Below are 27,505 nucleotides of genomic sequence, written 5' to 3' on the forward strand. Positions count from 1 at the left end.
CGCTTGACTTTACTGCATACGCATACCACCGACCGGTAGCGCAACCTCCTCCCCCTTGCACCATCTTCGTCGCAATCCTGCATCACGGCGTAACCGCACAGCGTCGCACGCGCCCGGCGACGCCATCAGTCCTTCGTGCCGTCACCAAACCAATCCCCTCCTCGAGGCCAGCCCATGACACCCTTACGGTTTTGGGTCGGACCGGTCTCACCAGAATCTGCATAGAGCGGATATTGACACATAACCAGTGGAACACTTCCTGAACTGTTGCTTTATTGTCCACGGACACTCCACCCCCCCCCCCCCCTCCGAGTCCTTCCTCTTACAGCAAAAGTGCTCGGGTGGGAGGCGTCTCACACGTTTGGTTTGTAGCCCCTGACGAGCCCGAGACCAGAGTCTCCCCCCCCGCTTGGATGCCCTGAAGGCGGCGAGTTGGCCGGTGGCACGGCCGGCCGAGGGGGCTAGCCGGCCGGGCTTTCTGGCACCGTCTCTCTCGTACCGTCCGATTTGAATCCAGGATGTTAGGGGGGGGGGGGGGGGGGGGGGGTCGGCAGCAGCGCCTGTCTGGCACCGATGGGGTGGCGGGATGATGTGAAGGCGCCCCTCCGCCGCTCCCCCAGGCGAATGCCGCTGGCCTCCACGGTGACACGACCAACCGGCACACGGTACCCTTCACCGATGGACCTTGGCCTGATAAACAATGTCCAAAACGTAGGCGAGAGATTACCAACAATGGCAAGGTGGCATGACAAACGTCAACATGTGCCAGGTGACTGCCTTACAGAAGGCGTAATTTACCCCCTCCCCCACCCAAGATTGAATGCCATATCAAGCACACTTTAGCATATTGTATTTAAAAAACCAAACATGCAAAGTTTGTTTGCCACTGTAGGAGAACCAAACGGCAACCACTGAAAAATGTTGCCACTCTGTAGATGTACCCCGGCAGTTAAAAATCATTCTATAAAGAGCATTATCAGTAGATCTTTTTTCAGAACAAGCCAATTAAAAGTCTATGAAACTGTGCACAAAACTGGCGTTTGTATTTTATCATCCCGATTGTGCCATCAGGATCGCGTCAGGAGACGTCATTGGTGTTTTGGAACTCTCGCGCAGCCCTGTGCATTAAGCGAGCAGCTCGTGGAAGCAGATATCACACAACTACTTTTAAAGGATGCCCTCAAGTGACCTTCACCAGCCACGCTAGGGGGCAGCACTTTTCCACATTGCTCTGCTACAACAAAAGCATACCATGGGCAAGTTAAACCAATAGTTTTAATGGTCAAAGCTGGAATTTGGGCAAATAAAGTTAAAACCAATTTTAAATTTAGTAGGTATTTCGTGCAGTCATTGGCGACTGGGCTGAGACGACTGCTACACTTCAGAATGTAAAAAAAAAATCATTCATTTCGACATCCAGATTCAAACACAGGCTCAGTGCTGCGATCTGTGCCAACGGACCTCTTTAAAAAAAGAGACCAGAAATAAAGAGAAAGACGCAATCCAAATATTCAACAGCCCGTATAGACAATTACTCGGGGTGCCCTCTGAAACATCAATGATTAAACAGGCTTTTAAGTTACAATTAAGTGGATATTTATGACATTCCAGTTATGCGATTGGAATGTCACTCCCACAAATGTCAGTGGGTTGAAATCAAAAGGTGCTGTAATTGGCCTGAAAGATGGTTTCAAAGTATCTTTCCTCTGAATTTGCATCCATTTCCCACTTGACGTGGGGGTTGTTTGACAATATGTCACCATGCTGGATATTGTGGTTTGGGGAAAGGGGGAGTAGTGGAATACAGGATGAGTTTAGATGTCATCTGCCGTGCAACCAATGACATCCGTGGTCAGGAATCACTCAGATCACCAGGTTCATAGTGCAGCGATTCACATCACTGCACCAATATTCCACCACATTTTCTTGGCGAGTAATACATATTAATTAGGTTTCGAGGCCACGGAACACACACACACACATATCTGCCAGCACTATTTTGGAGGCCAATGCATGGCGTTCAGTTAACTTTTCTTTTATATAAAAATAAAATTGTATTGATTAATGAATACAATGTATCTTACGTTTGGATTAGAGATGTCTTTAGATTTACTCACCGATTAATATCGGTAACAAGCATCGATATCGCGTGTGTACGAAATGATTAGAGGTCGCATTGAAAATGGAAAACGGGATTACATCACCTCTCTAAAAGGAGGCTACTACATTTGACCACGACTGCCTCTCTCTACATACAAAATAAACCCAAACGTTGTTATGTGGACACCAACTAAAAAAAAAATCCACTTTCCATTGTGGGATGCCTTAAAATTCCCTTAAGTCTTGAGACCACTTTGCAAACCCAAATAAAGTATGCCTATGCATACCCATTTCCCCTCGCGCGTACATGTACAGTACAACCCCTGTCAATCCACTCTGGGTAATGGGAGCTAATTTGACTACCATGCTGGTCTGTGCGGGTAGGTAAAAGGGCAGAGGAGCATGTGTGGATGCAGAGACGTATAGTACAATGTATTGTGCTGCAGGGACCTCTGCTGGATACCACGTGGCAGAGCCCAGAGCCACCTACGACTGCCTGGCGAGTAAGATTGGTCACCGATGCACGTGCACTTATCCAGGCGCCAAGCCTCCTCGGCTTCCGATCGGGAGCATTGCAGGGGACGGGGTCATAGGTCGTGTGTTTGCACGCACGACTGCCGAAAGGTCAATTCACAACTCAAAACCTGTTCAACGTAAACTGCGAGTTAGTGCAGTCGGTGGCTTCCCAATAAAATTTAGGAGGCAGTGTGGAGTGGTGCTGATCGTTCTAAAGCTCAGAGGCAAAATGTGGAAATTCCACATTCATATTATGGGGGAAGTTTTCAAAAGCAAAAAAAAACTAATGACCTTTCACAAAGTGGCACTCGGATTTATCGACCCCAGGAAAGCATGGAAGGCTGAATCCACACACTAGGACAAACTTCCAGATGTTAGGTCGTGCTGACTAGGAGGTTTACAGCGATTCAACTTGGGTCACAAAATGGAGATAACTTGCCATAAATTTGATTAAAAAATGAAATATATTTTTGCCAGTGGCGAATGTAGCATGGCCTCTAGTGGCCGGAGGAGTCAAATGAACCAATTAAAAATCAACATACATGAATTGAAATAATCGGTCATTAGAGGCAGGAGTCAGACAAATCATGAGACTTGCTAATAAAATCGACCAATGGATTAATGATTTCACATGCCTAACCATTGAAAATTGGAGGTAGCAACAAGCATGCTTTGTTACATCAACCTTTGGAGGTGGCTCGAGTTGGGGGCGGCAGGGCACAAGTGAGAACCTGGGATCGATTCCCAAGTCGGGCGCCTTTGTATTGAGTTGGTGCATTCTCCCCCTGTTCTTTCACGAGTTTCCTCCAGTTTCCCCATATAATTAGGACAATGTAAATCTCAGGTTCAATCAAGATATTTTCTTTGAAAAAGCCACAACTTACTCACATAGCAATCATCACCCCCCCCCCTACTGGCAAACTAATGCCCTCGCCGAGCTCGGTGTTAAGTCACCTCGTGCTACACAGAGACAGCTGCCAAATGGGATCTGCGCTCTGGGATGGTTTCATTACAATGACAGGATGATTAAAGTTCATTGATATATTGTATTCACAATAGCCTAGTTCATAAGATCATTTGAATCTTAAGCCAATTTGAACGCACGTTTAAAGTTAGTTTGAAGTGAAAACTCACAAAACAATCCATTGCTGCAGAATTTAGAAAACCAAAAATAACCTTTCCCGATGTTCACATCTCATTCGTTTCTCCGGACACCCGTGCTACCACCTCATCACAATCGCCGTGACATTTCTACCAGCAGTCACCGCAAATGACAAACACAAGCGTCATCTCCAAGCCAAGCCGAGAGTAATGTCATCCTTGATCCTCTTCCCACCAAACTCCAACCGCATACTGCCGATTCAATCAAGTACTATACACTACCAGATTAGTCCAATGTCTCCATCTCGTCTTCTGGGTTACAGCTCCTCTGGTCTTCAAAACTAATGCCATCAATCGTTTAACCGTTCCGAGACATCTGCAAGTTGCAGGGTGGATCCCGTTCACTGCCGAATCTCGGAACACGCAAGCGGTTTCCGCGTAAATGTTATTTAGGAGAGGCATGACCATGCCATTTTTTAAAGGAAATTTTACTCACCGCAGAACTGTAGCGTCACGACCGCACTCTAGGATAGCGGTCGCCAAACTGTGCCACACACCCTCCAGTGTGGGAGGGACTACAGGTACGTCATGGGAATGGAATTTGAAGAAAAACTGATGACTTACAAGGACGTCATCGGAATGGGAAAGTTAATTCCACCCTAATTTTTAAAAAAAATCAACAAAACTGAAAATGCGTTCCAAAAAAGGCCAAAAAAATGGGTCATCATCTCCAAGTTTTACCCACACCTCTACCGCCATGGTCTACATGAACGAGCACAATCGGACTTGCACCGAGGTTACTCTAGACTGCTCTCCTACCTGTGGCCAATGACAAAGCATCTCTCTTACCTCCTATTTCTCCATGTCCTAACCTACCGGGCTGCGTTCGACTCCAATATTACCAACCTCAGTCCAATTGCATACCCATCTTAATGTGGTTTCATCCTCGGATCGACAATTTCTCCAGCTAAACATCACCAAAACGGAACCAAAGCCTTGGCAGAGTTGAGTGCAATCTTGGGAGTCGTCATTAATCCCCAAGTTCTCATTCAACTTTGCAGACATTTCCATATCTGCAACTGCTTCCACACCTGCCACTTTCTTGCCTCCTTCCATCGCAGACTCTCCATCTATGCCTTCTCTATCCCAGGGTCGACTTGACCAATTGCAACTTTCCTCTACGGCCTCCCCAAAAAAACCTAGAAATCCAAAACACTGCCGCAAAACTCCTTGCCCACATGACCACAATGCAGTTCGTCGGGAACTGGTGGCCTTTCATAATACTTAAGGCTGGTAGCTTTTTTACTTTTACACAGTGCACACATTTGCGAGTAAAAAAAACAACTGTTTTCTGGCCTGCACACATTTTTTCCTGTTGCAATTAGGTTTTCCCTTGTCACCTCACCAGGATTTCAATCCACAGCTGGAAAACGAGACCACAATCACCCAAATCCTCCATTCCCTCCCACAAGCTTTCAATGCAGTGTAGAGTCGACTAACGGATGACCTTCATAGTTTTCACAATCCACCACGTACGCGTCTCCTCCTACCGCTCTTCGCTCAACTCGCCCTCCCACACGTGCTTTTCACTGCAACCAAGGCTCTCACCCAACCCTCCGTCGATTAGTTCCTTTGACGCTACATACCTCCCCATATTCCCTCCCTGAAGTCATCCAATGCTGTCGCCTCGCCTCTCCAAGTCAAGGTTCTTCCTTCCAATATTAGGAAGCCACCTGGGAGCTATACACTTTCAAATCTAAGGATTGAAAACTAATTGTTTAGAACTGGTGTGTGTGTTCAGTTTGTTGTCCTTACACCCCCACATCTACGACTAGAACGGTTGACTACGTACGGTGTGAAAGAAGTTCATACATACAAGAAATTGCATCTCCACAAAAAAACTCCCTATTGCAATGTTTCCTGCGATGCACATCACAATTGGGGTCAATTACCATTGGAATTGCATCAGTCATGACGAAATTGATTGCAATCGCAATGTAAATTAAATTTCAGCTAATAATGGCGAGTTGTAATTAGTTGACCAAGTGTGAAGCATGTCCCGCTATTTTCCACAGTCTTAGGTGGAGGAGCAGAGTCTAGGTTGGTTAATTTTGGTTTATTAGCACTCTTGAGAATCTCTTGAAAAAAATATATTAAACATGACTATATTCGTGTGCCGCACATAACAAAAAGGTCTAACAATAAAAGTTCAGCACCGTGCGCTTGTCTGTGTTGGATCACACCAAAGACTGACTGATGACACCTGCAACTGGGTGCCCCCGTTTGATGCCCGTGGCGTGGCTGACACAAATCGCACTGGAACCCACTTGCGGCTTGGCCATTCGCGCGTTCCAAATGGACAAAAAAAAAATTGGTACAATTTTTTTTTTTTACACCGGATTCGATTATAGATTCCACGACTTCGAAAACCGATTTTTCGATCAACTACCCTAATTGAGTCGCAACATAAAACCAAGTTGTCAAGGGCCGTGTCGCACTGCCTCGAAGCGCTACAACGGCACGCGGCGGCCAACGCGAGTGGCAGAAGAACGCACCTGCTGGACAATGCTATTGTTGGGCATCCCCGAGATTGACGGGCTCTTGCCGTGCACGCTGTTCAGGCTTGACGACTTGCAAGCCTTGCTCGGCTTGGGGCTGCTGGGCGCTTTCCGTTTCCTCCCTTCCGCAGGCTGCGCGGTGGTGGCGGTGGCCGGCGGAGGCGCAGGCGGCGGAGAGTGAGCCGTCGTCCTCCTGCGCTCTTCCACTCGCTGCTGCGGGGGTTGCCCGGTCCTTCTCCCGTCCTCCCCGTAGCAGCTCGGCGGGGGCTGGGACGAGCGCCGCCGGTTTTCCTCCGCCTGGTGGTGCGGTGTGGGCGGCGGCGGCCTGGCCACCCGCGAAGGCCGCCTCAGGTCCTCTGGCTGGTGGTGACTCGCGGCCGACAGCGCTGGCGGCGCCGTTGCTCCGGCCACGTCCGCGGAGGAGTCGATGCTGCTTACAACCACGCTCATCTGCCGAATCGAGTCTACCCCGGTCCTGCCCGCCGTCTCGGGCTTACCACCACCATTGCTGGTGCTGTGACCACCGCCTCCCTGGCCGGTGAAGGGCGGCGAGGCCGGGGAGAGGCTCGTCGAGCTGCCGCCCCCCGGCCCGATGGCCCCCGCACAGTGTTGTTGGCGCGGCGATTCGGCAGGCGAGCACGACGGCGACGAGTGTCGCGCTTTCTTCTCGGTCACGCCGCCGCCACCGCCGCCATCCTTGAGCTTTGCGGACTTCCCGAGCCGGTGCTTCGTCGGCCGGGACGTGGGGCCCGTCAGAGCGCCGCCGCCAGCCGCCGGGATGGAGTGCGGCGGCGCCAGCGCGTGGGCGGCGGGCGGCTTGAGGCCGGTGCCCAGCGCGGGGTCGAGGAACCCGAAGGTGGCGCCGTGCGCGCCGACGGGGAACGGCACGCCGGAAACCGACGGGGGTCCGCCGACGAACGTGGGCTCGGTGGGACTCAGGAAGGCCGGAGGTGGACTGAGCAGCATGGGCGCGTGGCCCGCGACAGACGGCAAGTACGTGGGGGGGAAAGAGAGCTGTGGGAAGCCCGCCGAGGGCAGCATGCAGCCCAGCGCCGGAGGAGGGGGGGACGAGACGGTGCATTCCGCCGCCGGAGGGATCTTCCTGGAAGGAGAAAGGAAGACATTAAGATGGGGAAGTGGCCATCTGGCTCAAGAGCTTAGAGCAGACAGACCATGACACAAATCCTAGGTACATTATCTACAAGTGCTTTAACTATTTGGTCTTATTACATAAAACACAAGGCAGCCATGCAAAGATAAACGAGCAAATCCACACGTCTAACTTGCCAATAAAAACTGGAGGTGTAAATATCAATCTTGATTTGAAGCTTTCGTGACTGCAGGAATCCATGCTCTTTGGTTCTTTCGGTAAAGTCACGTAGGTAGAAAAATAATAATAGATCACGACGTTGATTGCAACAAGCGACCGTCTTCAGGTGAAAGAATGAGACTCTTTTACCTGAAGACGGTCGCTTGGTTGTTGCGATCGACACTTCACGATCTATTATTTTTTTCTACCTACGGTGACTTTACGGAAAGAACCAAAGAGTGTATCAACGCGTGTAAATAAGAATTAATCAAGAGGAGGTGGCTTAAGTGGCTCAGAGGTCAGGGTGCTGAGCTGGCACTACAGGGGGAGCCTGGGTGCAATGCCAGGCTTCTGCCACCTGCAATTAAATTGGGTTCTCAAGTGTAGCAAGTTGACAGATCTCTGCCCCAGGGTCACCACTGACTGCACGAAAGAAAAGGCATAATTAAACAGGTTTCTGCACTTAAATTTGGCAAAATTTAAAAAGGTGCAGATTTATTAAAACAGATCTATTGACGCTCATGCGACAATGGGAAGGCGGACAGTGTGCCCTCTACTGTGTGAAGCATAAGCCTATTTAAAAAAGGAACGAGAGGTAGCTGCAAACCTCCACATTCGTGGGCTGCTCTCTCACAAAAAGGGGATCGGTCGCCACGCCAGGAGAGATCCGAATTAGATACTTCATCGAATGACATAACACCGATGGCACAATCGCAATAGATTTGGGGTAAAGCACATTTTTTTCAAATATGTTTTTTTTTTTAAACCAAAGTCAAACCTCACAACATGGGATATGATCAACGGTTCAAATTTCTTCCGTATTGTGAAACAGAAGCAATGAAGTTGCAGTTTAACCCGCGATGATGTGCAACAGAATGCAACCAAGATACATGCAAGCCAGCCGCACAGCCGAACGTCGGATTAATGAACAAGCATTAATTGTGCCAATTCTGCAACATAAACTTTAATTAGTTTTTTGAAAAGTAAAATGCCTTCTTGGAAGAGTTTCATTGCCAATTTTGCCCCAAAACCACAGATCTGTAGTATAGTGCGATTGGGTAGGCATATTTCACCGCAGCCGATTTGAAGCGCCAGGGTTATGTGGTTTCCGAGAAAATATTTTAAGTGACCTCGTACAGATGATTACAATATGCGAAGAGCATAACAAGAGACCATTAGAAAGAGCACAAGGACACACGGTCCAGTAGCGTAGTTGGCATGGGTCCTCGCGCAAGGAATGAAATGGGACCCCGTGTTCTACCACCGTCTCACTCTCCCCCCGGGTCCCCCGACTGCCGATGACGTGCAATGCCAGCGCGCATGGCCAGCGACGCAGGCCAAGGTGTCTCATGGGCAGTTTACACAACGCGCCTATCAAATCACAGCCACCCCGACTGCAGAACTGGACACTGCTGCTTCACAAGTCTAAAACAAACAAACAAAATCTGCCACCCTCCACAAACATCTGCATTGCCTATGCCCAAAAGCAAGTATTGCCAATGCCTCTAGCCAAACGCTAGTGCTTGTGTCCCCACCTACCTTCCGTTCCGTCTACCCACCGCACCTCTGTATTGCACAGCACCTGGGCCCCAATGCTGTCGAACCGCCTGTACATTAGATGGCCCATGCCATTGACACAGTTGTCCATTGTCCGATTGGGTGTGTGAATAAGTGCAAAACGGGACAGCAGTGAGAGAACTGACCGCCACAGCTGGGCGTTGAGGAGCCTCTCCGTCATGGAGGTGAGTGCGCCTCTGCAACGATCCCACCTCCGGTCATACGCGTAAAACCTGCTGTCCAGCCTCCGGCTCCCGAACGTGCAGTACTGCGGCACAAGGAGAAATAATCCAGATGACGCGGCACTATGCGGACACGGAATCCAGCAGCTCCCAAGCGTGCAGTGCTGCCGCACAGAGCAATACAATATCATGAAATATGGATTTACATGGCGTACAAACGTGACCACAACTCACGAGAGTGCAAGGAAACGGTGGCCATATTTATTATTCGGAGAGAAGCAGACATTCATTGGAAAAAAAGGGAATGTCTTGAGCTTGGACTTGACCAGAAGCAGTTGGTTGACAGCACAGATACCTGGGAAGAATGGCGTTCCAGATTATGGAGGCAGCAGAGGAGATAGAGCGACCTCCCACTGAGCAAAGGGTTGACTGTGGGCTTCGACAAAAAGCCATCGTTGCTGGAGTGGACAATGCATGGAGGGGAATAGAGAGAGATGAGAAGTGAGAGCTATCAGGAATCATAAAGAAGAATAAAGCAAGATGAGAAGAGAGGTAGGAGAGTTCATACAGGAGGGGTAGAGATGAGGGAGCGGAGCGTCAGGCAGGGGCGAGTTCATGGAGGACCTTGAAGAGTGTGGCCATTAAAACGCGACCACAGTAACAAAACAGTGGTGTGTGTGTGTGTGTATGATGGGGGGGGGGGGGGGGGGGGGATTCAAGACTGCAACATTTGCGATGCACAGGCGTCTCCAACAATATTTACTGCCACAATCATAGGTGGCATGTGCTGGTGGGCCACGTGACGTCATGTCACGTCTCTAGACGTTATGACATTATGTGGGTGTTGTGAACCCGTAAACATCTGTGGATGTGACCGTGAATAAAACATGGCCCACGTGCTACCAATGAAAAGGTTTGCATTGCTTTCAACGCAAGCAACCGACTGGTAACACATGCTGGCTGCACAGAAAAAAATATATGTCAATGCGAGCGGTACTGCGGGTCACAACAACCGGATGGCCATATTGGACCGGTGCATGCGTGCGCGCTTAGTGGTTTCGCGCCGTTACCCCGTGCGGGCGAGGGTGGTTGCCTGAGTACTGGCAGTCCAGTTTCTCGGGCGGCTCCGCATTGGGCCCTTCCTCTTCTCCGTCGCTCCACACTCGGTTGCCGATGTCCACCGAGAACCCCGGTGGGCTTGGAGCCGGCTCCGGGGGGCCCGGGCAAGACGGGCTGTTCGAATGCCTGCGGGTGGGAAAAGGTTCAACCGAACGAAATCACGAGTCTGACCGAGTGGTTGCCCATTTTGCACCGTTGACTTTGTTGCAGCGTTTAGGTGGTGCAGAGTAGAGGTGATCACCCTTGTTAACAGTACAGATCACTTGAGTGTAAAGTTATCGCCCCCTATTGGCAAAACACACGCATCTATGAAGCACTGTATGGAAATCCTTGTGCCATAAAAAGAATGGCACCAATACCAAAATGTTGTAGTTGAGGATTCATCGCAAGGATAACACCGGTAATACAGTTGTCGGTGTGCCGCTTCCAGCTAAACTAAAAAGGCCACAATTCTCCAGTTGGCCACGTGCAATACATAAGCAGTATTAGGCGAGGTCACGTGACACCAAAAGCATGATGGGAAAACCGATGGCAAGCACAACAGCGCCTTTTGCTGCAAAACAAAACCTTTTGGGCTTACTCTTAACAAGAAGGCTCACCATGACAAACGATTCAAGCGTATGGCAGCCGACGGTCATCAAGATTCCCAGTGGTCACTGCAGTGTGCATCAAGTTCGTGTTACAAGATTAATTCAAATGTGTCCATGTATGTGTGGGGGAAGGAGGTGCAATGGTTAGAGCACATGGTTCACAAGCCAGAAAAGGCTGCAAGTTAAAATCCCAGGTGGTGACCGAATCAACCCATCACCCTGCAGGGGCTGACAAAAATAAAAAAAAACATTTAATATGTTTCCGTACTTCACATTTCATTACATCACCAAGTGCGTATAAAATGCTTATAAAAGACGACATGCGAATTAAGTTTCCACAAAATCTAATAAGTAGAAAAAACTATACCAATAAATACAACGTCACAATAAACATTCGGTAGATGCCCATTTAGTCATAATTCACACGAGTCACTGACCAGAGAATTTGAATACTTCCGAGTTCGTAAATGCACCGAATTATGGGTCAGGCGGACCCTTCTAGAACTTCAGCCCCATTATACCAAAAGTCCGCTCCAGTGTTGATGGTGGCACGAGGCACCTGCGATTGCTGATGTTGTTTGCCGGAAATTTTAATTTCAGGTCAGTTGGCCTAGCCGACAACGTGGAGTTTGTCAATTCTCAAACGTGCAGAAGAATCCGTTAATTATCTTGGTCTAGTCGACTAAAGCAGTCAACGGTTTTGTACACACTTGGTCATTACAATGGTGCATTATCAGGCCAGCCAATCAGTCAACTCGGTAAATCTTTTTATAGACACTATAGCCAATTATAGTATTACTAGTCTTTTACCAGGACGGGCGTATTTCAGTAAATCTGAAACTTGCAAGCAAAAAGCAGACCCTGACGTGATATTCATTGCATCAATTCGTGTGCAATTTGTAAGGCCACGGTGACAGACTTGGTTCATTTAAAGGTTATAATCCCTTGTTCATCATGACGTCCTTTTTACTTATGTGTCTCAATAGCGTTACGGAGATCACGTGACGCGAGAGTTCTGCCTTTGTAGTGAGGGTTGTAAGTTGACGCCGAGGAAGGGGGAGGAGGCGCCTCGCCCCCCCATGTGGAGTGACGTCAGTCGCTAATTATTATTAATGGAGGGGGGGTCCATTTGGAAGACGTCACCTTCATGATTATTAATGTGGGGGGCTGTTCGATGTGGAGTGACGTCACCGGCTCATGATTATTAATGAGGGGGGCTGGCCGACATGGCGTGACGTCATGCGAGGGACACAGGACATTCTTGGCTCATTATTGTAGTAAATGGTCGACCTTACTTCGTGCTCTTTAGATTCTAATAGTGTTACCGAATTATTCTTAACGTGCGTCTTCATGGTCAGACTAGCGAACTTCGTCATAAATCAGGCAGGCTTAGACCTTGTGGGTAGCAGTAGTCAGTATCCTTGATGATTTTAATCCACCTCAGCCACCATTGACAAAAATAAAAAGATAACAAATATTTGTCAATAATTACATTCACAAAATTAACCCTGCTTGCAGTTTATTAAGAGCATGTGCAAGGATGTTTGGCTGCAAGGCAGACACATGCGAAGGTCTATTAAATTGTGGAGCAGCTACTTTTTTGGAATATCCAGTACTCAACATTCAACAGGTAACCAGCATAAATCTCAGAGCAAAGAAGTTTCATGCTTGAATTTTGCACCGATTGAAGGTGCGGGTATGTTTGGAAGCCCGAACAAATAACAATTTCGAGTCCAGACAAAAATAGCAAGGAGTTATCATTTATGTAATAAGTTTGGAGCAAGCAAGCAAGATAGTCTGGCAACATGATGTATACAAGTTAAACTAACAATATTACTAAGAGCCTAGAAAGGAATGCCAAAATTAAGTCAGATTCCAAGGTATTTGGATCCAAGGATGGCAGGAAATATTGCCAGCAATGGTCACACGTATGAACATTAATACCTGACAACTACAGTAACAATCCCAAAAGATGTCAAGCATCGTTTTATTTCGCACAAGCCATCGAGATTTCAAATGTTAAATATCTCTGTGCAGACATTCACGTGATATTGGTCAAGAATGAGTTGGCACCAACAAGTAAATACAGAAAATGTGAATAGCGACAAATATTTGCATGTACAGGCCATTTGTCAATCCACTGCTGCAGGAGGGTCTCCCTCCAAGTCTTGCGGGTTATACTTGACCATACTTCAAGAGTGCAGGTTGGTGAAAGTGGGGGAGGGGGCAGAGTACAGAAGAATTGATTTTGCTGCAATGCCCTCTACACCATCTACCATCAGTTCTTTTTTTGCACGGTGGTTACTAATGCAAGTGCTATCCAGGCTCAAACCTGCTTGGCTCTGCAAGGTCTGACAAAATTGGGCACATTCCGATCTTTCACGTTGTCGTACTAAATAAACACCGAATTCGTGTAGAGCCAAGGACAAAGCTCTGGGTGGTACACCACAAAAATAACAATCTGTTGCATTCAGATGTTTTCCCCAATGCACAAATTGAGGTCAGCAAGATAATTTTTAAACCAAAAACCGTATTACTCAACTTGTAAGTTCAGCGTTTGCGATAGCGCACCGTAGCCTAGTGTCAAACACTGCCAACAAATCAAAGACGACTCCTGCAGTAATTTCTCCAACTCCCCCCCCACCCACCTCTTTCAAACCCATAAGAATGTCAATGGTGACCTTGAGCAGTGCCCGTGTCTGTGGAATGGGGCATTTTCTCAAAGCAGATTTATATATCAATGGGAGGTAAACCAAGTAGCAATTTGTGGACAGTATGCTCAATAAAGGACTGCGGGGGTCATGCAGACGTCGTCAAGGTGCGAACGAGAAGCCGGAAAAAAAAAAAAGTGTGCCCGAACAGTTTAAGGGTCGGCATAGAATGAGCCTTGGGTCACTTCCCATCGCTCCCCACTTTGCATAACATCACCTGCACGGTCCATTTCTTTGCATCCGCTATCAAGACACTCATTTCATCGTCATTACATAATCTCGAATGGACCACTGCAACGCTCCTCCTGTTAACCTCCCAAAATGCCTCTTCCAAAGTCAAGGGGGACCCAAAACGATTCTGCCAGACGTCACCTACACCTAATAAAAAAGAAAACCATTCACTCCAATCCTCCGATGCCTTCAGTTGCTCTCAATCCATGCCCATGTCAACTGCAAGATCAATGTCAGTCTTCAAGATCCTCCACGGACTCGTATCCAACCTACTGCTCCAATGTCATCTAAATTCTACTCTCCAGCAACAAAGGTATCCTGTCAAAGTCCTCGGCTAACCTTCGCTCAAATGGCAGATGCATTCTCTGCTGCCTCCATTGTCTAGGATTTCTCTTTCTCCAGCCGTCTGTACTACAGACAGCAAAATAAAGGACTTGAACGAGGGGAGCTCCTGTGTGATCGAAGACCTTCCCAATTTTTGCTCTCTCAAAGAGTCTTTATCCACACCTTTTACCCTACAATCCTCTCAACATTCTTTGGCATGTCCGATATACGACTCCAATTGCTGGGAGTTCCTACAGGAACCGAATTCCTCCCAGCACGTGGTCCTAACCTCAGACACGCCGATCGACAAGTGGTAGAACCCCAAGACAGAATTACAGCACAACCGTAAAAACCTACAGGAGTACTTACCCGAGGACCTAGACACGTGCACCCAGCATCGAAGCTGGTGGGGGGGGGGGGGGCACCGCAAGCGTGGCTACCTGGTGATGGTGCTGGGCTTGGCGCGTGCGGGAGACAGGGTGGAGGCGGGCGTCTGCGCCGCCCTGTGGGGCGCGTGCTGGGCGGCGGAGTCCCGCAGCGCCTGCTGCAGCTCCTTCTCACGCTCGCGCTCCCGCGACTGCGCCCGGTGCTCGGCGAGCAGCGTGTCGAACTGCTTCCTCCTCCCCGGCACGGCCCGTCGCTGGCTCAGAGAGTGCGTCTACATCGCGACACACAAATCACGCATCGCCACGTCTACAAATGGCTTTTGCTCTTAAGTAGCAGTGGAAGAACATAAAGGCACCGCAACAGTTGATTCACCTTCGACAGATTTTAAAGGCGAGGAAGAATAAGGCACTTTACAGTAGGCTGGAGGACAGGAAGCCAAGAAGTCCGTGTCGAGCTGGCACATTTAGACCCTAGGTTCGATCCCAGGTTGTGAAGTTGATGGTCTAAGCCTGGTCAATAATGAGTGCCAAAATGCCAGCTCTGAGATCTAACCATTTGAATGTTACGGTCATGCGATGGATCAGGACTCTGTGGCAGGGTAGGTCGCAAATTCCTGCACCCGACTCTGTGGATTAGAAGTCACTTGGGAGATTTTAAAACAAGGTAGCTCCGTCATCCACTTGCTTGGGCTATTCTGGTAACATGAAGGGTCTGCAATGCTCTGCAAAAGTTCACAATATAACTTGGGTCTCATAACATGGATATCCGATAGCAGTCGGAGAAAAGACAAAAAAACTTAAAAGTAGGCATGTAAATCCATAATATAGATTGTAAATGTTGTCAAATTTGCTCTCCAACACACCGGTGTTGTACTAGTAACGCTATGGCATGTTCTGTTTACGTGACAAACCTTCCTAAATGGCGGTGTCGGGTGGTGGCGGGTTTAACGGACACATTTATACATTTACGCAATCAAACCCAAAAAAAAAACTTGCATTATGGATGATATTGGTCGAAAGACGGCATGCTAAACTAGGCATGTATGAGAATTAAGTCCTAACAACAATGCACGAACAAAACATGGGTGGGTTTAACGATGCATTGATTTAGCGACTCTTGCAATACATACATTTAAACCGTTTGTAAAAAAATTTTTCAAACGGGTTGATTTAACTTCACTTGTGTTTGTCGTGGTCAAATCGCGTAATCAAAAGTTAGTCTACTTCCTGTTGTCCAATCAAGTAAAAAATTTGCACATGTACCTCAGATGCGGAGACAATGCATGCCTGTATCAAAATCAATTAATTGCCTAATTTCAAGGAATTACAATTTTTGTATGGACGGCTTAGTCATATTTTTGTGTAGGTCAAAAACGCCGCGGTCCCTAAACTGTGGAATCGGTTCACGCAAAAACGCAGGCGCCGCGCGTCTCAGGCGCCATTGACAAACTTCTGAATCGAGAGTTAAACGAAGTTGTTAATAACACCGTTGTTTAAAAAAAACGTTTTTTTAAGGAGTTTATTTATGCATTTATGTGGACTATATGGTAGTATTGGTACATCTAGGTTAACGGAGTAAATTTTCACAACATGAAAAACAATAAAGGAGACCATAAAACACGAGGCAATAACGGCTTCGAATTGCAACCATTGATCGAATTGGGTGGGGGGGGGTGACGTTAATATTGTTAATGGGTTCATGAGAAACATGCAGCCACAGGTTTCGCTATAATGGTGATAAAGTTTAAAAAGGAGTCACGATTGATGCAATTGCTGGGGGTGGGGGGGGGGGTGCGGGAAGGAAAGGATTACATATCTGGAGTACAGTATATGGTAATAAATAAACACAAACAAGTGTTTACTAAAAAACACTATTGGACCAATGTTTTCCGGTGGTATTTAGCCGAAGCGGAAAACCCCCGACCCGGTGTTGCGTTCCAGTCTCATTTGGCAGCCGTGGCCATGTATAGTAAAACAGATAAGAAGCAAAACAAACCATAGGGAAGGAAGAACAGACATAAGGGAGGTAAGGGTTCGATAATAAAGCAATATTCCCAACTGCAGCATCAGAAGAAATTTATTTGAGGGTTGGAAAGTTCACGTTGTCGAACAACGGAAGCCGGCTGATGGTCATGCAGGGTCACATTACTTATTGTACGATTTTACATTACCCAATAAGAAAAACAATGAATAACGTTAAATAACAGGGGTGTAATCTTTGAATTGCTACTTAAAGATTTGTGGGGCTTACAATTAAAGGCATTCAATTGCCTAAGTGACTGTGGTTATTTATACAAATTAGTTGTAGTAAGGGTGGAGGGGGAACTTTGGCTCAGTGGTTAGTCTCCCAAATTAAGTACTAACCAAGCTCGCTTGGCTTCAGGAAATTTGACCAGGCGAGGTGCATTTATTGGCGATTTGGTCCGAGGCTTTTATAAACAGATTTAGGTTTAATGAGGTCCCAGATGTGTTGCGGCAACCCCTGTAAGAACATATGCTCCAATAACTGTTACGTTTCAGGCAGGTGTAATAGTTTTTGCATTTGATTGCATAAAAATGGAGTCGTCTTGCTGCTCACGATCAGAGTCGAGCCTCCTTTATCCCAGTAATAAATAATAACACCCTTTTATTTTACCCAGGAATGCCTCACCGAGTCTCACGATCGATTCAGGAGGGTCCCTGCATGGACACGTTTGGCCCGTTCCATTAATGAGTGTTTGGCTTCATGCGCAAAAAACTGGAATATCAGGAGCAAATGCACCAAAACATGAGAGAATAACACTCAAAAGAGGATTAATTTAAGAATCTATTTGTTGTCCTACCACCTGACAGGATTTATAAATGGCGTCTAAAAATGCAACTGCATCTCAAGACGTTGACCAGAGCAACGAGCAGGGTCACAAAGAATTTTTTAAAGATAATACGAGGTGAAAATGTAGTTTGACGTGCAGATGCTTATGAAGCCAGTGGAAAGACTTGATGCGATGGTAATAGAATCCCTTTTGTAAACGAGAGTGGGAAGTCAAGGCTGAAGTTCGTGAGCCAAGCTGTCCGAGTCACAGAGATGTGATGCGGCAGCAATAAATCCGAGAAGTAATAAAAGCCAGGAGAAAGGATTTCATAAACAATTTCACTATTTGGCCAACCATGACTAAACATCACCACCACCAAGTGGAGAAGAGACAAATAACAGGCAAAAATCGACTGGAACACCTGTTCTAAGATCAGCTACATAAATTATATTTTTGCAAAACCGTTAAGCTGGACGAGGAGCGGGTGGACGGGGGGGGGACACACCTACGGCCCATGACACTTTCACACGGCCTTGCGTTCAAAGCTGGAGGTCGACAATCTACCAGTGAAAGCACCTTTTAGGTGCACTAAAAATCGGCTACGCGGAGGGGAATGTTTGACTTGGGATGCAGCCGCCTACCTTGCAGGTCAGGGAGCGTGTGCATTGCCTCTCCGACTGGGGATCCCACACGCCACAATGGCTGTTTGGATCAAAGTCCCGATCTGTTAAATAAACAAAAAATAAAACTCCTCAAAATGCAACTTAAGTATAGAGTCAAGCTATGCATTATATACAAAACAGAAACAAGCTTGCATAAATAGCAACTGTTTTACACATCTATTTTGTATTTTTGTTGTAACAATAAGTCAATGACAGCAATTATATCTATACCATATAAATATTTTAAAAATTCAACTTTTGACGTACAAAAGAGAAAAAATGAGCAAATGCACGGTCAGAATTCTTGAATAAAGCAGCAAAATAACTATATAAACAAAAAAAGTCTAGTTATTTAACAGTACTTTGCCCCACACCTGATTCAAGTACTAAATAAAAATCTAGACCATCCCATAATGTATTTTGACAAATTCCAAAAGTCAGCACCTAAAATAAAAAGGTGGCTAGGGGGGGGGGGGGCCTCACCTTGCAGCCGCTTGTACGTGGAGATCTTCTTCGTTCCATTCGCCTTCTGGCTCGGCTCCAGGGCGCCGCTCTTGCTGCCGGAGGGCGGCTTGTGCTCTGGCGAGCGGGCCGCCGGCGTGGCCGACGTTGCCGTGGAACCGGGCGCGTGCGAGTGACCCTGGGCCGCCGGAATCCCGTCCACTTTGTGTGCTGCCAGAGAGTTCGAAGACTCCTGAGCAGTGGTCAGCGAGGCAGAGCTCGGCCTGTGCGGGTGGCCCGGCGAGGGGGGCACGTGCCGGTCGTGCGGGGACGCCTGTTGCTGTCCCGCCGCGCAACTCGATGCGGCTTGCGCTTGCGAAGCAGCGGCGGAGGAGGAGGCAGAGCCCTTTGCTTGAGCCGGCTGCCGAGTGGAGGCCGACAGTCCCGGGACGGGCTTGCTGTGCTGCGGAGATGGATGAGGGAGTTTCTGTGGAGAGGAGTGGGTCGGCACTTGCGACTTGGGCAGCCCGGGTTTGTGCTGCGGCCGCTGCGGCGACGAATTGAGCAGTCCTGTTGATGCAGAGCCGGAGCCGCCGGACGACGACTTCGGCTGCGATGCAGCGTTCCCCGTGGGGGCGCCGGCACCGGAGTGGCCACTCGCCTTGTGCTGCGGGGACGACTGCGGCTGCTTCTGCTGCAAGCCTGTTGTCGTCGCTGCCGCCGCCGCACTGCTCTTATCACTCTTGTGCTGGGATTGCGACAAGCCCGAGCTGAAGCCAGCTTTGTGCTGCTGCTGCTGTTGCTGTTGTTGCTGCGGGGATGGGTGCAGGGGCCTCTGGGCTTTGTGCTGGGCCGACGATGTTGGGCCCTGCGAATTCGGCTTGTGCTGCGGGGAGCAGTGAGAGAGTTTCTGCGGCGACACCTGCGGGTGCGCGCCGTGCAACCTGTGCTGCCCCGACGACGACTGGCACGAGCGGTGAGGGGAAGAGTTGGCAAGGCCGGCCCTATGCTGCGGCGATGGGTGGGACAGGCCGGCGGAGAGCAGCCCGTGTCGCGAGCACGCGGAAGATAAGTGAGCTTTGGAGGTCGGTGAGGCGGGATTGTGTCCCGACGCCGTTGGCGACGGTGCCCTCTGCGGAGAGGTCGAGGGCGCCGACTTCCCACATGTGGACATGGACGAAGCGGTGAATATCAAGTTCGACAGGCCCAGGCCCTTCTCCGTCTTGGTGTGATTGGTCAGCCGCTCTTGACTGGATGCTTGCACGCTTGAAAAAAAACAATCACAAAGTGGACATTTTTTCTACTGACAGCTGTACACAAAATCTTGTTTAATTTTAAATTAGCAAGTTCTTTTTGAACTGCCCACATCTATCATTTTTAATCCGAAAAAACACATTTGCATCAATGCATTTATTTAAATCACTTCGCACATGGCAAGACCAGCAAAAGCTGCCTTTTGCACGCAATTACGAGAGTGTGCGCTGCAAAATCAGAGTTCAGCATGAATTTGAAGATGGGGAACACGACCAGCCTCAAGTGTGCTTACCATTTTCCGACCGTTCTTTCCTGTGAGGAGGACGTGTTGGCTGAAGACCTGTCTCCGGGTTTATCCCTGTGTGGTTTGGGATGCCGTACACTTCCATCCGCCCCCCTCTGACTGCTGCTACTGTTGCTTCCGCCGCCACTCGATTTGTGTTTCTTTGGCAGAGTCTGAAGGTGAGACTGTGCAGAGGGCGACGTGGAAGATCTCCTGGGTAGACCATGTCTCCTCTCTGCAAAACACCACATGCGGCAGTTGAGAAGATTGTTTCCAATTGACAAATATATTGCTGCTTTCTAGGAGTGGAGCAGTGGCACTTTGGTTAATGCACCGCGCCAAGAACCTGGCAACCTGAATTTGATTTTTCAGGCATGGCCAACATCAGCTGCAAACAATATTTTAATAGGTCCTGGGACCTTCCCCTTTACCAAGCCGCAATTACCAGCATGGATGAAGTATGGTCAAACAACCTACCATGAGTGGCATGGGGAGACATTGAACTGATAAAGGGGTATTTTTTGTTTCACTTTACATAGTTTTGACCATTATGCCATTTAAAAACCTAACATTTTCACGACCGATCTTCTTTTGGGAGACTTTCAGGTTACAAAATTGAGATCTCGCCAAACTTATATAAAAAGGATGCGATAAGCAATACTGGAGCAAGACATTAAATTTTGGTCTTTCAATATTAAGAAAACGACTACTCACCACGATCACTAAATAGTTTAAATTACCTTAAAACATGTAATACTTAAGGATTGTTCTTGCCCCCTATGAATAGGATTGTAAACAAAAACTGCTAAATTATTAAACTCCACTTCCTGTAAATAAGGCAGAACTCAATCATCTCTCCATATACAAATAAAACAAATTATTCTGTAGTTCAGCCCGTTAACTTTTCACACTAATATTATCAAGTAGCATTGCCTAAGCAAGCAAATGCTGGACCAGTTTCACCCTTCAAGGTCTCATCAGCAGTCAGGCTTCATAAAAAAATATATACTGCTCAATTACCAGATGTTACTGCAGGCCAGCAGTCAAGAAGCACGGGCTGTGGTGGTGTTCAAACAACCGACGATGCTACGTACCGCAGTGGGACTGGAAGGCTTGTGGTTTGATATTCTGCTTGCATTGATTGCACATCACCAAATAGAACTCGTCTTGCGCCGGGCAGCAACCAAATATATGCATATCTGCACGGACAGAAGCAACAATGGTTAAATCAGCACCGTCTCGCCTCACAGCAAGAGCAGCCATCGCACACACGCATAAAAGCACAAGGTATGGCTCGAGATGCTGCAAACATTTCTTGCAAAGCGTTAGGAAAAACCCCTTGCGAGATTCTTTGCTGTAACTTTACTCCATTACAAATTATTTCATATGGTCATCACCCATTGATGCATCTACTGCTGGATCAATACCTCTCCAAGCCATCATCATCTCACGATGCAAGAATCTACGAGAGAGTCTACAAAGTTGATTTCTTCACCTCAGCAGAGGTTGTCCTTTTGGGGAACGTTCCCTACTTTGGTTGGCACTACGTCGTTAGTCTTGACCATTATCTCTTCTGGCAACGTGTCCTGCCCAAGCCTCCTCAACTTTCCTGAACGGTCAATCATGATGCCATCATATCGACGCATTGTAGAACAGGATCAAAAATTACAAAAGATGTTGGCGAGAGCAGGTTTGAAAGGCTTTGGAAAACTTTGCTTAATAATAAAAATAAACATTTCGCTGTGCCTACGGAAGAAAGTTAAGCGGTGTAACTCAGCTGCCAAAATATAAGAAAATTGAACAGAAGCTTAGAAGTATGCTAAGCAGCAGAGGTGCATGTCTGGAGTTACTGGGTTCATCACCCTCTGGAAAACATTAAAAATGGATTGGCATTGCACAATGGAGCTTCATTAGGAGCAGTGATATAGTCAATGCTTCACATCAGCGGTGTCAGAAGTAGTCCATCTTTACAAGTTGAGCAATCAACAGGCGAGCGAGTCAGCACAGCAGTCTACTCTGAATTGGAGGCAGATAATGGGATAATGTATCTAGGAGAGAATGCATAATCGTCAATCCCAAATGCTGGGGGTAAAATTGACACATTTTAGCTACCCAAATAGGAATACAAAATGTTGTGGTCACATAGGACCTGCTTCTGGCCTCGGCGGACAAGATCAGCAGGACGGCAACCAACGCTTGACTTTGCATAAAAATGAAACGCACCAAAGCAGACAACTTGCAACACACACCATCAATATAATAACACAATGGTATAATAACAGATCCGCACCGTCTCTGTTGAGTCTCATCACTTCACGATTTTTCCCCGTATCCTTGACGCTGTCGCTCGACAGTAGCCCTGCAAGCAAGACGAATAGTGCACACACACATACATTTCATGAATTACACATCTCGAATAGTCATGTTTGCATATGCACATTCTCATGCACCTAAAACTTTAATACTGGAGCACCCCTACCATTTGAACAATATCTGCCACAGAGGAGTGTTCAAATTATACACATACCGTTGTGAAATACATGCACCCAGAACGTGCAGCAGGTACCAACTGATGGGAGGCATGAGGCGAGACACATTTTTATATGAACACATGGTAGCAGACACAAAAAAACAGCGTTAGAGTTCATACACCAGGAGTGTTCATGCAAATGACAGGCCAAAGCACAAGGTACAGGAAGAAAGACATGCTAAAGTGTGTGTAGACCTCGCATATACACTGTACTTAATAACGTGAATACTATACAAAGGGCAGGCCCATAATGTCAAACATTTAAACATAATGTACACACACGTGCAAGATACACACACGGGCCAACATATTACACAATAATATCCATGTTAATGACCATCTAAACCCTGCATGGGACAATGACAGGGCCATGCAAAAATGTTCGTTAACACACACACACACTGTACACAAGACCATGCACATTAGTGATGGGCCATGCTTCCTTGGACAGTAAGAGAGATGGATAATGTTTAACATAGACACACAAACACATAGGCAACAAGACACAACATGGTAAGCAAAGCTGCGTGGGACAAGACGAGAGAGAGAGAGACACGCGAAAATGTTCTTGGAGCAAACAAATACAGTGCGCTGGACGCGAGAGCATGTAAAGGAATGATAGGCCAAGTTCATATGTTTAAAAACAGGAGACGTTAACAGCCACACGCAAATTACAAGCAGAGTTACAAGGAAGAGGAAGACTACATGTGCATTAGGACAAAGACACACAAACATGCACACCGATGGAACACGATGATGTACGCGGGATAGGAAAAGAAGAATGCATGGGGAGATGAGGACATCACACACCACAACAGCTACATTTGGTAAAAAAATGGCAAGACACGTTACCATGAACGTAATCAATACCACACAGATGATACACACTGTACACAAGAACATGAACACTCAAGGATAGGCCCAAGTTGCAAAAAATAAAATGGGACCAGACAATAAACCCATAATTTTTTTTTTTACTAAAAAACACACTATGGAAAGATGCACACACACACACATATATACTGTATTTTTGTACTTGAATTGACAAGCAGAGCTTTGGGAGGGAGACATGTTTAAATGTGCATAGAACCGACAGCCGATCGCAAGTAACAATGTCCAAAATAACGACACACACACAAGATGACAACCAAAAGCTGCACGGGATAGGGGATGAGGACCGTAAGAAGGAAGACAGCGTCAAGATGCAGAGAACAGACAAGATTACACACACACAGTAGACACACACAGTACACGCGACACGCAAGGCGACATGGGGCAAGGAACAGATAGACATGGTACAAAATAAAATATGTAATAAGGCAGGACGGGCACACATGTTCAACAACACGCACACATCAGGAGGCGAGACACACAAAACAAGCATGCATGCATGGGAGCAGAGCAAAACGCTTCCATGTGCACAGGGACATGGTGGTGGTGTGGTTAGACAGACAGACATCCAAAACCCAGCTTTTTCAAAAACACCACCTCTCTCTTACATCGGGATGATGCCACCGATACCAACAGCGATGGTTGTGTATATAAAAAAAAACCACCACCACCCAACGTGTACCCATTAAGGAAGCGACGGGCACATGTACGACGAGAGAGACACACACACACACGGGGGACACACGGGGGGTAGTGGACGGACACACACGGACACAGACAAACGCGCGCAAAAAAATAACAAGGAAATTACATAAACGTCGCATTCAGCAGCAGCAGCAGCGTTGAAGGGGCCCACGAAAAAAAACCAAACAACATTCGGAGGGGGCCCAGAGAAACATCCTCAAAAAGATGACGATGATGATGGTGGTGGTGATGGCGGTGATGGTGTGTTGATGGTTCGGTCGATGTTGTACGCTGCTGCTGCTGCTGCTGGTGATGCTAGGAGGAGAGCCCGGCACGCAGCTGGTGCCGCTTTTCCTAGGCCGCGAATGGGGGAGGAGGAGGAGGCGGGCAGAGAGAGCTGCCGTGAAAGAAGCGGCGACGGGACCCACAAACATCATCGTCAACATCAACAACCACCACCACAACCAACAACGAAACCAAAACCACACTACCAACACCACCACCAAGCCCACCAACAACCACCGGCCGTAGCTCACTCTCGGTGGACGGAAGCTTGGCGGCATCGATCCAGCTCGACCAAGGCTGGCCCAAGAAGGCGTCCGGACTGGGCAGCCGATGTTCGGCTGCCGCCATGGCCGCGGTGTGAGTGGCGGGTAGGGGCAGGAGGGTTGTGAGGCAGAGCCTTGGTGGGGAGGAGCGGGCGGGCGGTGTGTGTGGTGGTGGGGGGGGGGTTGGGCCGACACCGAGACCGCCTCCTTCTCCTCCTCCTGCCTTCTTCTCTCCCGCCCGCCCGCCCGCCGCTGGCTGCTGCTGATGCTGCCGCCTCTGCCTCTTGCTGCCGAGGAAGGGGTTCAGGCTTCCGAGTGTGACGTCAATGCGTGACGCGGTGGGGGAATACACGCGTGGGGAGAGATGTCGTGTAGCAGCAGAGTTTTAGTGGCATTGTGGTGCTGTGGCATTGTGGTGATGGTGGTGTGATACACGTGATGGGAGAGATGTGTGGCAGCAGAATTCAGGTGGCATTGTGGTGTTGGTGGTGGTGTGGTGGTGATGGTGGTGGGTGTAATTCACGTGATGGGAGAGATGTCGTGTGGCAGCAGAGTTCAGTGGCATTGTGGTGGTGATGTTGGTGATGATGCTGGGGCATTGTGATGGTGGAATACACGCGATGAGAGTCGTAGCAGAGAGAGAGAGAGACCGTGGTGATGCTAGTTGTTGGTGGTCCTGTCTGAGTGTGTCCTTAATGTTGTGATTAGGACGGCGTGCGTTTTAACATCGTAATGGCCATGGCAATATCAGCACGAAAGTATCTTATCAGTATTGTTAAAAGTAAAACAGTAGTGGTTAATTGACGATGGAACGTAACGTGTGGGTGGTAGTTGAGTTATGTTGTTAGGATTAGAACTACGTGTTACATCATCACTGTGATGCTTTTGATGATATTACAGCACTGTAAATAGTAAGCAGTAGGACTGTTAAAATCTTGACTTAAAACTTTCGTGACTGTAGGAATTCATATTCTTTGGGTCTTTCGGTAAAGTCACGTAGATTAGAACAATAAAATAATAAAAATTAGAATAAAGTGAATAAAAAAATCAAAAAAATATCACGTTTCGATTGCAACACAAGCAATCGTCACCAGGAGAAAAAGTAAAACTTCAGTGGTATAAATTGTAATGGCATGTAGTGTGTGTGGCAATTCAAGTTTTGTTGGTGGTTGTGGAGTTGAGATTAAGACTGCTTGTGTTACATTATAAATTAATGATGCCCACGATATTACACGACTTTAAAAAGTAATATTACTGTTAAAAGTGAGACCGTGGTGGTTTAATAGCAATGGAATGGAATGCGTACGTGTGTGTCTGTGCGTGTGAGACAGCACACGTGATGTTGGTGGTGGTGCTGTTGGGATTCGGAATGAGTGGTTGACATCATGAGTGCACGCTGCCCGTAAATGACATTGCAGCACTGTTAAAGTATTATTACAATAACATGTGAAAGTACAGTCATGGGATGCAATGTGTAGGTGGCACCACAAGTTACATTCGCGGTGGTGGTCTGTGTGAGTGGGTGATGTCCGGATGAGGAATGTATCCGTGAAATGATCAAGATGGTGTTGGTGGTGAGTCGAGCAGAAGATGCGAGGATTGAATTTGAAGCGAACATATTTGATACCCGTGTAGTAAGAGCGGTGTTATATTGTACCAGACTGATGTTAAAACTTAACTAAGAACTTTTATTTCACCAGGTAAGGCCCACCCGAGGTATATTAGCTCTTTTTCAGAAGCTACCTGGCCACAAATGATAGCTCAACAGAAGTGGCTTATCGTGTGGAAATGCAGAGCAGCCAAATAGCCGAACGCATGTTTTTATACGGAGGGAAAAACCGGGAGAAAAATCCACGCAACCACGGGGAGAGAAACATGAAAACTCCAAATATACAGGCGTCAGGGTCGGGATCAAACCTACAACCTTCTGAATACCAGGCGAGGAAGTTAACATCTCACCACTATGGCACAAAGTTGTTGGGATTGGGAATGCGCATGTGACACGATGGGTTTAACATTAAAAAGTAAGGTTCATTTACAATGTGTGGCAGCACAAAGTGGCATCGTAGTGGATGTCGCAAATAGGAATGTGCATGTATTGTGATATTTATAAAAATCACAGAACTGGAAAAGTAAGAACGGTGATACGAGAGTTACACAAGATGGATTTTAAGAGGAACATGTAATAGTCGTGTCGCAGTAAGAGTGGTGTGAGAGGTGTTGAGTTTGGTATGATGCTTAGATTCCAGTAAATTTACTGGAAAAGTGTCAATCAAAACCACTGTACATAACTCTTATCTGCAGCGATAAATGGGGTCATCCGCGATTTTTATACCAGTCCACCCCTTATCAGTGCCCTAGCTTATTACAGACCAATTCAGACCTTATTGGTCACCCCGTGCCCTTATAAATCTCAACGCTCATTCTAAAAAGTCCCATCACAAGGGAGAAACACAAACACATTTTTTTTTGCCCGTATTGAAACAGTTGTATGCCATATGAGTAGACAGGTATGGATTTTACTCCTCTTAGCCGCAGAGTAAAATATGAAAACAATCATGGATGACCGCAGATAAGAGGATGAATTTTCCACGCAACTCGGCTTATCCACAAACCAACGTGGATAATTAGGGACTAATGACGCATAGTGGCATGCTGGGAAAGGGGCCAGTTCATTACCTGCAGATATGAGGACGCCTTTAGGGCCAGAATCCGCTAACCCACGACTTTCGTGGA

General features: G+C 47.4%; 1 protein-coding gene across 2 annotated transcripts; it reads right to left on the minus strand.

The window, feature by feature from the left end:
• Window positions 1–533: 533 nt before the first annotated feature.
• On the minus strand, window positions 534–24,961 carry LOC144721328 (uncharacterized). Of its 2 annotated transcripts, XM_078598865.1 has the most exons (11): window positions 24,758–24,961; window positions 22,407–22,475; window positions 21,211–21,315; window positions 20,126–20,351; window positions 18,622–19,844; window positions 18,118–18,200; window positions 14,739–14,956; window positions 10,394–10,568; window positions 9,288–9,409; window positions 6,273–7,377; window positions 534–690 (listed from the first exon to the last, which is right to left on the minus strand). In XM_078598865.1, exons 1-11 carry the CDS (start codon window positions 24,852–24,854, stop codon window positions 673–675), a joined length of 3,441 nt encoding a protein of 1,146 aa, XP_078454991.1. In that variant the 5' UTR covers window positions 24,855–24,961; the 3' UTR covers window positions 534–672. The 2 variants fall into 2 exon arrangements, with proteins under 2 accessions (XP_078454991.1, XP_078454990.1); XM_078598864.1 differs by lacking the exon at window positions 534–690 and having other exon boundaries at window positions 1,886–7,377.
• Between the last annotated feature and the right edge of the window lie 2,544 nt (window positions 24,962–27,505).

The sequence above is a fragment of the Lampetra planeri genome, chromosome 11, assembly GCF_965212315.1.
Source record: "Lampetra planeri chromosome 11, kcLamPlan1.2.h2, whole genome shotgun sequence".
NCBI classification, from domain to species: Eukaryota; Metazoa; Chordata; class Hyperoartia; order Petromyzontiformes; family Petromyzontidae; genus Lampetra; species Lampetra planeri.